The 11591-nt window shown below is 39.0% G+C and overlaps 1 protein-coding gene across 1 annotated transcript; it reads left to right on the forward strand.

The window, feature by feature from the left end:
- The first annotated feature begins 2911 nt into the window (after window positions 1–2911).
- LOC116005700 lies at window positions 2912–8527 on the forward strand. Its single transcript, XM_031245941.1, has 4 exons — window positions 2912–4088; window positions 4380–4466; window positions 4580–7131; window positions 7301–8527. Exons 1-4 carry the CDS (start codon window positions 2912–2914, stop codon window positions 8525–8527), a joined length of 5043 nt encoding a protein of 1680 aa, XP_031101801.1.
- The last annotated feature ends 3064 nt before the right edge of the window (window positions 8528–11591 follow it).

Consider the following 11591-nt stretch of genomic DNA (forward strand, 5'->3'; position numbering starts at 1 on the left):
TTCTCTACACTAACCACTTGTTCTTTCTCTTCAATATCCTCTTCTCTATTTATCTCCTCACCCTTATCCTTTTCAATACTCATCATATTAAGCTCATCCTCATTCTCTCTTCTTACTTTTTCCTGGATTTCCAATTCTTCAATTAGGGGCTCATCTTGATACGTGACTTTGTTATCTCAACACCCTCATCACGGTCTTCTATACCACTCTCAATGAAGATAACATGCACTTGCTCACTTGGAATTGATTCAGTGTTGCTAGGCAAATTCCTCTCTGACTCCCTTAATAGCTTATTGATAATGCAGCCAGTTCCTTCTCACTTATCGATGGAAGTTTCTTAATAAAAGGTCCATCCTTGAGCATAATTACAAATTTCTTAAGCACAAACTTCACAATGATTCTTAAAGTCATTAAAAGTTTTCATGAGGTTAGCAAACATCTCCTCTAAGTTATGTTAGGGTTGCTCATCAACAACCATTGGTGAAACATTTTCTTGAGCACCAATTTTATTTTCTTTACAATAATTCATGAGGTTAGTAAAGGCTTCCTCCAAATTACTTTTTGGTTGCTCATCAATAGCCATTCGTTGAACATACATTGGATTATCCAAAGAAGAATTAGGGTAATAGGAATATTGAGGATAAGGTGGTGTGTGAAGATAGTTGGTAAATCTATTTTGTAGTGGGTATTGATACTAATGATAGGGTGTTGAATATTGTAGTGGGTATTGATACTAATGATAGGGTGTTGAATATTGCAAGTATAGATAGTATTGGGAATTATATTCATTTTCATGGCTCTAGATCTATGTTCTAGTGAGTATTGATATTGATGATAGGGTGGTGAACATTGAGAGTATGGATAGTATTGGGAGTTATATATTCATCTTCTATGGCTCTAGATGGATTGTCTTCAACCTTCACACCTTGTAAAAAAAAAAAACAAACAAACAAAAACAAAAACAAAAAGCAAAACAAAAGTGTCCCAAAAATAAAAGAAAGACAAAAAAAAAATTACTAGATTAATAAAAATAGAGTGTTCCTGACTTCCTGATACTATAGTCCCCGACAACGGCGCCAAAAACTTGATACTCGAATTGCAACAAAGTATACAATTCAATTAGGCAAGTCCACCTGTCGTTTTTGAGTAATAAGCGTCGTATCTCGTAGGGACTACGAATACTAGTACTATTTGTTGTTCTATTATGTAGCCTAAAGAAATTGTAGACAAGAATTAAGAAAAAGTGAAAGTAAATGACAAAGAAATAAACAAAAACTAGCAAATATAAGCTAATCAATTAATGAGAAAATGGTACTTGGATCTAGGGATCCCCTAGGATATCATTGGCAAAAAGGATATATGCCAATAACAATTGATCATTCCTAAGACCGCGGGCCCTCTTATTTCTTACTAATATCTTTTTCAAGAGTATTAACAACTAATCCTAGGTTGGTAAATTAGAATCCCTTCTAAATCAAAATCTTCCTAAGGATACTGCATTAACGTTTAATTTTCTGAGTATGATAAGACTCCAACACATAGGCTTGATATCATCCTACCTCTAGGGTTGCAATACACTCTTTCTAGTTGTGTGAGATCTGCATTCACTAATGATATCTCTATTGCAAAGTTCATGCACCAATCAAGAATCCAATAAGCTAGCACTTATTGATTCAAGAACAATAAAGAAGCACAATTGAATTAAAGGAAAAAGAAATTCTAAATTTACAAGAAACAATTAAGAACAAGGTCTTAAACTAAGATTTACCACAAATCTAAGTATTACAGCATTTAGCCTCTAAACATGTAGGCAAACACAATAAATTAAAGCTAGAAACGATAAAACAATTTAAGAGCATATATAGGAAAAAACCCTTTAATTCGTATAGAAATCTTGACTCCAAGACTTCAAAAGATATAAAGATATATATGTTCCTTTCAGTAGTTGAAGTCCCCAAGAGTTTCTTGGAACGTTTCTTAGCCGAGGGTCAGAAAGTCTCCCAAAAGGGTTTAAAAGACTACTTAAATAGATTCCAGAAAACAGAAACACGTGTTAATGTTTTCTCGAGTTTTTCTTCATGTTTTAAGTCGAATCTATAAAATCTTTGAATTTAAAAGTTGTTAGATCACTCTTTTATATATCTTGTCAATAATACTTAAATCACCTCAATTGCACTTCATATGAAAGGGATATGACTAAAATACTTTTAGCATATCGTTAGGTCGTGTCCTTGGGCACGTAAAAATCTATATATCCACATTTTGTACCTTGCTGATAATTTATCTCGAATCTCTTAGAACTCTTAACATGAAAGTTGTAGAGGTTGTCATAAATTTCTAGACACTTGAATCGCCTTAATTTAGCTTCGTACGTATGAAAGAGATACAATAAAAGTCTCTCAGCATGTCACAAATTGCATATTATGCCATATTTGCTCATCAATTCCTAAAAATTAAATATTAATAAATTGAGCACCATATTCCATGTACCAAACTAAATGATATAAAAGTAAAATTATTATAAATATGATATTAGAAATAAGTGCAATTAAGCATTTATCAAGTACTTGAGTCAGTAATCGTTTCTTTCTTTGACTTAGACTTTCTATACTAGAACAACTCTTGAAACAATCTATCCATCAGTCGATTATTCTATCTAAATACTAGGGACTTTACTTGGCTCTTTCTATACTAATTTTATCCTAATAACCAAGCCAATTACATATCGGGTAATAATCAATCTATACCTCTAACATATACTCATTAATATATATATATATTTTTTGACAGGATATAGATGAATCAAAAAACGCTCTCTAGCGTGGTATTCTTTCCTTGCATAATTTCGCTCTAACTTTGGTAAGTTCTTCGTCTCCAACCTAGCCGTTGCGGCGGCAGGCGGTGTCTACCGATGGCGCAAGCGCCGTCCGGCCTTGGTGGTGACCCCCCAGATACACCGATGGAAGATGGAGATCCTCATGCTCACTCGGCAAAGAAGCACAGATCCTCCAAGCGCTCATTCGCAGATGCTGTGTCTTCTTTCACCAACACTCCTAGCGTTGAAACTTCATGTATTGACAACAACGAATGGGCTTTTGAAGACATTGATGTTGTCTCCGACACTGAACTAGATGCGGCTGATATGGCAGATGGACGCCCACGCGTCTCCTTCTCCAAAGAATTACGTAGAGAACTATGCAGCGCATGGAAGATGTCCATAATCATCAAATACCTTGGTAAAAACATTCATGTTAATGTTCTTAATCAGCGGCTTCCCGGGATGTGGAATCTACAAGGGAAGATGACCCTAATCGATATCGGTTATGGGTGTTTCGTGGCTCGCCTTGATAACAAAGTTGATTACCTCCATGTCCTCCTCGACGGCCCGTGGAATATCTTCGACAACTACCTTGTCACGCAGCGTTGGGAACTAGGGTTTCGTCCCTGTACGGCTAGATTCTCGAAGATGGCAGTGTGGGTTAGACTCCCCGAGTTACCTATGGAATACTTTCGTGATGACACCATTAGAGCAATTCTGGAAAACGTGGGCAAGCCGCTCAAATTGGACAGAACAACGGTGGTGGCAACGAAAGGGAGGTTTGCCCGAGCGGCGGTGGAAATCGACCTCAACAAATCGCTTGTCTCGGAGGTGTGGGTTGACAATGAGGTTCAACTCGTGGAATACGAAGGGCTGCATGTTGTCTGCTTCCACTGCGGTGTCGTCGGCCACCGCGAACAGGCGTGTCCGGAAAATAAAACGGCGGAAACTGAAGTTCCAATCGTGGACTTGAACTCCAGCCCTATCCCGGAAACGTCGAACAACCAGCAAACTCAGACGCCGACTCCTCCACCGCAGGTTCAGGAGAAGAGACGGTTTGGAACTTGGATGCTTGTCACGAAGAAATCCAAGCCGGGGGATACGGTGAAGAACACACGCCATTCCAGAAAGGACTCCAACATCTCTACTGTTAATCGTGGTAACCAGTATAGTTTACTGGCTGATATTCATGAAGATTCTGAACCGACCGTTCACAGACAACAAACCGACAAGAACAAATCCAAATCAATTCCACGACAAACCTCCAAAGGTAAGCACTCTACTCCTCCCAACAACCCCCCTCCCGCTCCACCGCAGCCACGTACCCCTCACCCGACTTCTATCATTAATCCCTCAGCGAACTCTCCCACTCACAACACTCGGACTCGAGGGGGACGCTCTGCCGCAGCTAGAGGGCGAGGTAGAGGGTTGGGAAGAGGTCACGGTCTGAGCTATGACAACCCTCATTCGAACTCGCCGCTCACTGGCTCGACGAGCTAGTCGAACCCCCAAGGTATCTTTCAGTTTGGTGGTGCACATCCACAGTCTTCCATTATGGCAGGTATTCCTACTACCTTTGTTGATACGGGTTTTCCGTCTTGTTCCACGCCTGGAGAGGGCGGTGACCAAACCTCCCATGTTCCCACTGGTTTGTCATGAAGATCATAACCTGGAACTGTAGGGGCATCGTTAATGGACGTGTCAGGAAGCATGTTAAACAACTCCTGATTACGTCCAAAGTGGATGCTTTCTGTTTATTAGAAATTAAGTCCGCTAAGGCGGATAAGATGATTGACTTGGCTTATACTTTAGGGTTCAATAACCATTTTCTGGTTAACCCTATTGGATTTGCGGGTGATCTTCTTCTTTTTTGGAAACAGGGTCATATTGACCTTGAGATTGTTAGTCACAATTCTCAAGCCATTCATACCAGAGTGAATAGGCCGTCTAAGAATTGTTTCATTACTTTCGCGTACGTTAGACCTAACCTTTTGGCTAAGTGCAGGTTTTGGGACCATTGTAGATCCCTTTCGGGATCCATTCAAATCCCCTGGCTCGTGTTAGGGGATTTTAATGATATTGCAGGAATCGATGAGCAGTGGGGGAGCGTCAACTCCAACGCCAATCAATTCCAACGTTTTTCTGAAGCCTTCGGAGACTGTAACCTCTTGGATCCAGGAGCTTCAGGTCCTAAATTTACTTGGCATAGATTGGCGGGTAACAGAGTGATTCAAATGAGGAGACTGGATAGACTCTTTTGGAACATTGAAGCTCAAGTAGCTTTCCCCGAAGCCAAAGTGCTGGTCTTACCTCGCCTCTATTCTGACCATAATCCAATCTTGTTTGTAGAAGAAGCGGGCCAACCACCGAACAGGGACTTGAGACCCATCAGATTTGAGGCGGCTTGGCTCAATAGAGATGACTATAATCTCATTTGGAAAGAGGTCGCGAGCAACTCCACCCAGTCTTTTACAGACATCATCTCTACGGTGACACGCAAAAGCCTGCTTTGGAACCGCAATGATTTTGGTAATATCTTCAAAAGAAAGCAGAAACTTATAACGGCTATACAGAACGTTCAAAACAGGAGTGATTTCACAGTGTCTCGCGATCTCCAAACACGGGAAAGGTTCCTCATTAATGATCTCAATGAAGTGCTGGACCAGGAGGAAGCGTTTTGGTTCCAGAAATCTAGGGTGGATTGGATCAAAGATGGTGACCGCAACACCAGGTTCTATCAGAACGCTGCAGTGATCAGAAGGAATAAGAATAGGATCAGATTCCTCAAGATTAACGGATCTTGGACGGACAATCATTCTTCCTTGTCCTCTCACATTACTGACTTTTTTACTTCCCTTTTTTGCAGGGTTGATACAAACGATGCGGCTGTTCTAACCCCGGTGGCAGAGGAGCACACCATATCATCTACCCAGGCGGGGGGCCTGTGCCGCCAGGTATCCCTGGAAGAAGTAAGAAAGGCGGTCTTTGGTATGAAGAAATATGGGAGTCCAGGACCTGATGGGATTCCAGCGATCTTCTACCAGCACTTCTGGAGTGAGGTGGGCCCCTCGTTGACAAGAATGGTAAATCAGGCCTTGGTTAGTGGCACGATTGAGACCTCTCTTCTGAAGGCCTTCATGACCCTCATCCCAAAAAAGGAGGTTCCCGAGACGGCAGCTGACTTTAGACCTATCACCCTTCTGAACGTTGCTTTTAAAGCCATTTCTAAAGTCCTGGTCAATAGATTGCGACCTATCATGTGTAAACTTATAGGGCCTCACCAGAATAGCTGTCTACCAGGTCGTTCCACGATGGACAATGTCATTCTTACACAAGAGGTGATTCATACCATGTCTTCTAAAAAAGGTAAAAAAGGCTTTATGATTGTCAAGGTGGACCTTCATAAAGCTTATGATAGTGTCTCTTGGTCGTTTCTTGAGGACACTTTAGTTAGATTCGGTTTTCCGAGAAGTATCATTGATCTTCTTCTCTTCTCTCTTCGTGAAAGTGACATTTCCATTCTGTGGAATGGGGGTCGCCTTCCAGCTTTTAATCCGGGTCGTGGCCTCCGCCAAGGTGACCCTCTTGCTCCTTATTTGTTTAATTTGGTGATGGAAAGACTTGCGTATGACATCCACAATAAAGTTTCAACAGGTACTTGGAAACCGATTAGAATTTGTAGGGGAGGTATTGGCATTTCTCACCTTTTCTTTGCAGATGATCTCATGCTCTTCGGAGAAGCGTCAGAGATACAGGCCACGACCATGGTTGAGTGTCTCAATAACTTTAGTGCAGCCTCGGGCCTCATTGTTAACTTGGCAAAGTCCACTACCTTCTGTTCTCCTAACCTTAATGCAGGACTCAGAAGCCGTATCAAGGATATTTTAAATATTCCCATTGCAGCTAACATGGGGCACTACCTGGGAATGCCTATTCTTCAAAGGCGTGTTTCCCGCCATACCTTCTCTTATGTGGTGGATAAAATGCGCAAAAAGCTTGCAACTTGGAAAGCCAGCGCCCTCAGCATGGCGGGGAGGAGAATCCTTGTGCAGTCCTCGCTAGCGACGGTCCCAACATATTCCATGCAGTCCCTTGCCTTCCCGGTAAGCACGTGTTCTGACATTGACAGACTTTGCAGGAACTTTTTGTGGGGACATGATGATAACACAAGAAAGATCCATACGGTCAACTGGTCAGATATCTGCAGACCTCGGGAGGTTGGTGGTTTGGGTCTTAGAAAAGCCCGGGACTTCAACATGGCCTTCCTCACCAAAATGGCGTGGCAGTTGTGGTCTAACCAAGATAAGCTCTGGGTACAAGCTATGAAGGATAAATACGTCAAATAGGGTGATTTTCTACAACTCACGACTTGCTCGAACGCTTCGTGGGGGTGGCGTCGTAGTATCTTAAAAGGCAGAGACATCCTCGCTAAAGGTCTAAAGTGGCGAGTGAGTGACGGTAAATCTATTAATTTCTGGAGAGATTGGTGGGTGGGTGACCGACCTCCCTCTAGCGGATGCTGTTCCAAATGGTGGCGTCTCCACTCCTGACCATATTACAGTGGATCAATTCATCACCCCTAGCAACACCTGGAACACCCAAGCCCTGAACAATGTCCTTTCTCCTGGCTTAGTGGACAAGGTTCGGGCAATCGCTCTACCAGCTTCTCTCAATCAGGTAGATCAGCTAACTTGGCCCCTTTCAAATTCTGGTTCAGTTTCGGTTGCTTCGGCCTTTTCCTTTATTTCAGGGTATGACGAAGCGAAGGATTCTCATTCTTGGATTTGGAAGATCACCTGTGTCGAAAGAGTTAGATTGTTCATTTGGAAAGTGGCGGTAAATGGCCTTCTTACAAATGCTGAACGCTTCCGATGGGGCCTATCTCCAAATGCAGAATGTCCTAGATGCGGCGCACAAGAAGAATCCACTGATCACCTCCTTCGACAATGCGACTTTGCAAAAGAATGCTGGGAGGCGGCTTCAGCACCTGCGAGTTTTATGACAAGCTTCCACCTGCCTCTCATTGACTGGATGATGAAGGCCTGCACGATGGTCACTACAGCTGATGGAAACAGATGGCACACGGCCTTCCCCTATCTCTTATGGAACATGTGGAAAGCTCACAACAACCTTGTCTTCAATGGTACTCACGCCTTGGCGCATGACATTATTATCAAGACAAAGAGGGAAGCACAGGAGGCCCACAGAATTCTTCTCAAACACACGGGCCCCTTACACGCACGGCAAACATGGGTCCTTTGGTCACCCCCGCAATTGAATTATGTTAAGATGAACTCAGACGGAGCAAGGAAATCTTCCACAGGCCTAGCCAGCGCTGGTGGTTTAATTCGGGACCATAGAGGGAGGTGGATCGTTGGTTTCACGGTGAATATCGGTCACACCTCTAGCTTCGGAGCTGAAGTTTGGGGCCTTCGAGAGGGCTTGATCGTTGCAATCCAACGCGGCTTCACTCATGTCATTGCGGAGTCCGATTCTGAGGCCTTGGTGAGCGTCATTGATAACAACTCCGATGACGGTAAGCTGGATTCCACTTTAATCGCGGACTATAAGGCCCTTATACGACACTTCCAGGAGTTTAGACTTCAACATATTCTACGGGAAGGGAATCAGTGTGCCGACTTCCTCGCAAACCTCGGACAACAATCAGCTTGGGCACGACTTTGCTTGAACAACCCCCTGACGGTTTGAGCACTCTTTTAGCTCGGGATGCTCAAGGGATAGCTTCATGTAGACGACATTAGCTTTATGGGATCCTCGGATCCCTTCCCCCACCAAAAAAAAAAATTAATATATATATATTTTTTGAATCTTATTTATTGATGGACTTGAATATTTATTTATTGATGGACTTGCAATAATACTAATAAATAAACTTTTTGCATTGTTAAAATAATCTCAATCAAGCATTCTTTTATAAATGAACTTATTTTAGGTTCATCAGTATTATGATGTAGTTGCATTATTATTATAAAGATAAACGTTTAGTATTGTAAAAATGGATCACTAATATTGTGAAAATAACATGCATGCATCATTTTATTAATGAATCTATTTAATTTGAAACATATTATTATAATATAATTACATTACAATTGTGAAAATGAATACATGATATTTTGGAAATGAATTTGTTTGTATTGTGAAAATGAACATGTTGTGCTTGTTTAATAAACTTATTTAATATTTATCTGCATAATAATATACTTTCATTAATATTGTAAAAATGAACTTAAAGTATTTTAAAAATAAACAAGTAGTATATTTTTTTTCTTTGGTATATTTACTGGGTCTTTCTCCGTCCGTTTAACGGTCATAAACAAGTACTATATTTTTTTCTTTGGTAAATTCACTGGGTCAAGAGGAATTAAACCCAGGTTCTCTCGATATTAAAAAAAAAAACCCAGGTTCTCTTGGAATTTTTGCTCACAAAGAGAGCTCACTTACCACTTGAGCTACCCCAATTGAGTTAAACAAGTAGTATATTGATAATAAACATATATGCCAAACACCTTGTGGTCTAGTGGCACCTAGTTACACCCCACATAGGAGGGAGTGGGTTTGAGCCTCAGTTGAGAAAGTAGTTATATATGAACATATACTACATTGTAATAGAAGAATTAGTACTAAAAAAATAATAATAAACATAGTAATTTGGTTTAAATATCAATATAAGTATTATTTAAAATATCTTAATTAAAATTTTCATTATATATTTTTACATTAATTTTATTTGTATAAAAAAAACTTTGAATAAAAATAAAGACTAATTTCACTTTGAATAATCATCCATCGTAGAACAATCCCTCGAGTTTGAGCCACGTAATGAAACATAGCAGATGATGCCAGAATGCCATTGGGACACGTGTCAGCAGCATACTAGTGTGACTGGTGGAGCTTTGTATTCTGCGTGGAATCAGTCCTGGAGCTCCGGGTGTCGGATTCTGATCCGCTCCATCTGGTGGAAGTAGCTCCATTTTCAATTTTCACTATAAAAAAAAATATATTGGCCTTGTTTGGTAAATGGTTGTTAGCTTATTGAGTTAGAATGTATAATTAATTGACAATATTAGCTGATTGTAGAAAAGTATTTGGTAAATTAGTTGTTAGTTGATAACTGCTTGGTATAATTTTTTTCTCAAAAGGCTAATTGAAAATGTTGCTTTGAGTAGCATTTTAAAATTTAATATTTTGGAGTTACAAAAAGCTTATTAACCAAACACTTATATTGATTTTTTAATCAAGTCAAACAACTAATAATGGTCAAATAGGGCAAAATTGGCTGATAGACTAATTATTTACCAAACATGGCCACTATTATAACCTCTTTGATTTTTGTTTTTGTTTTTTGACTTGATTAGTAACATGGTTAACGTACCAACCAATTTTGATCATTATAAATTGTTTGAATTGGTCAAACAATTAATATGAATGTTTGATTAATCAATCTTTTATGACAACTTATTATTACAAATACGCTAAAATTTAAATAACTGCTCAAATAAGCTTTTTCAATAAAATTTTTAAAAAAATAAATTATATCTTTAAAAATCAGTTGCAGGTAATCAGCTCAAATAAATTTTTTCAATAAAATTTTTAAAAAAATAAATTATATCTTTAAAAATCATTTACACGTAATCAGCTATCAATTAATAATAATTTTACCAAACATCTTTTTACAACCAACTAATAATATTAACTAGTGAAACCCGCTAACAATTTTTTTTTCTTGAACAACTTGCTCTACGCTTATAGCGTCTTGCTATATACAAACTACGTATTTTTGAAAAGATAAATTACGTATAAACGGCATAGTTGTAATCCTTTTCAGTACACAAGTAGATGTGGAAATGTTTTTCTAATCAATTTTCTTTTCATAAAAAAGTCATATAGGTCAAAATTTTCAATATCTAAAAGAGTTAATTTCATTTTTTATTATAGATTTTTAGATACTATTTTACTTTTTGTCCTCCGTCAACAAATCTATTTAAATGACGTTGAATATAAGGGTATATCAGTCTTTTTATGCAAATTAAGTTGACCCACTGTATTTTATTTTTATTTTTTTTAAAATTTCTCTAATTCACGATTAGAGTCTCATATAATCTTCAATTGCAATCCACGCCTTTGCAATAACACCTCTGCAACTTGAGCCTTGGCACGTTTGGTTCACGGAATAGGCCTGGAATGGAATAGCATTCCCAGTAATAGGCCTATTCCGCTGTTTGGTAAAACTTTTTGCAAGGGGAATAGAGATTCCTAGGCCCCCTTAGGTATTAGGCTATTCCTGAGTCCTCAGGAATAGCCTAATGTTGTTATTTCCAATTTTACTCCTTGGGGCGTTTTGGAGAAAGATCTTCATTTTCCCAACACGCTCCTATATTATTTTTTTTTTAAAAAAAAAAACTTGTAACTAAAAACAATTAAGGTTCCTTAAATGAATGAGCTTTTGACTCTTTAAGGTTTCCTCATCCTGTTGTTAATTTCAAAAGAGAAGCAATGTTTCTCTTATATAGAGGAGCTCAAATGAGCTCCTCTTCATAAGTTACCAATGTGGGATAAAAATTTCAATTTGTATTTAAAAAAATTATTATATATGTAATTTTGTTAAACGTAAAATGTCACCTATAAATTTTGGACTAAAACTAAAATTAATCTATCTAAAAGAAAAAATTAAACCATAAAAGACTAAATCCCAGGTCCATCCGGTTTTCTAAAAAAAAAAATAAATAAAAAATCCCAGGTCCCTTCTTTG

Source organism: Ipomoea triloba, chromosome 15, assembly GCF_003576645.1.
Source record: "Ipomoea triloba cultivar NCNSP0323 chromosome 15, ASM357664v1".
In the NCBI taxonomy this organism is placed as follows: domain Eukaryota; kingdom Viridiplantae; phylum Streptophyta; class Magnoliopsida; order Solanales; family Convolvulaceae; genus Ipomoea; species Ipomoea triloba.

Bases quoted from the DNA above. Each gene is read 5' to 3' on its own strand.
- LOC116005700 (XM_031245941.1), top strand. From the start codon at position 2,912: ATGGCGCAAGCGCCGTCCGGCCTTGGTGGTGACCCCCCAGATACACCG. The intron at 4,089-4,379 runs GTAAGCACTCTA...CCATTATGGCAG, and splicing joins TCCACGACAAACCTCCAAAG to GTATTCCTACTACCTTTGTT. The intron at 7,132-7,300 runs GTACAAGCTATG...ATTTCTGGAGAG, and splicing joins CTAACCAAGATAAGCTCTGG to ATTGGTGGGTGGGTGACCGA.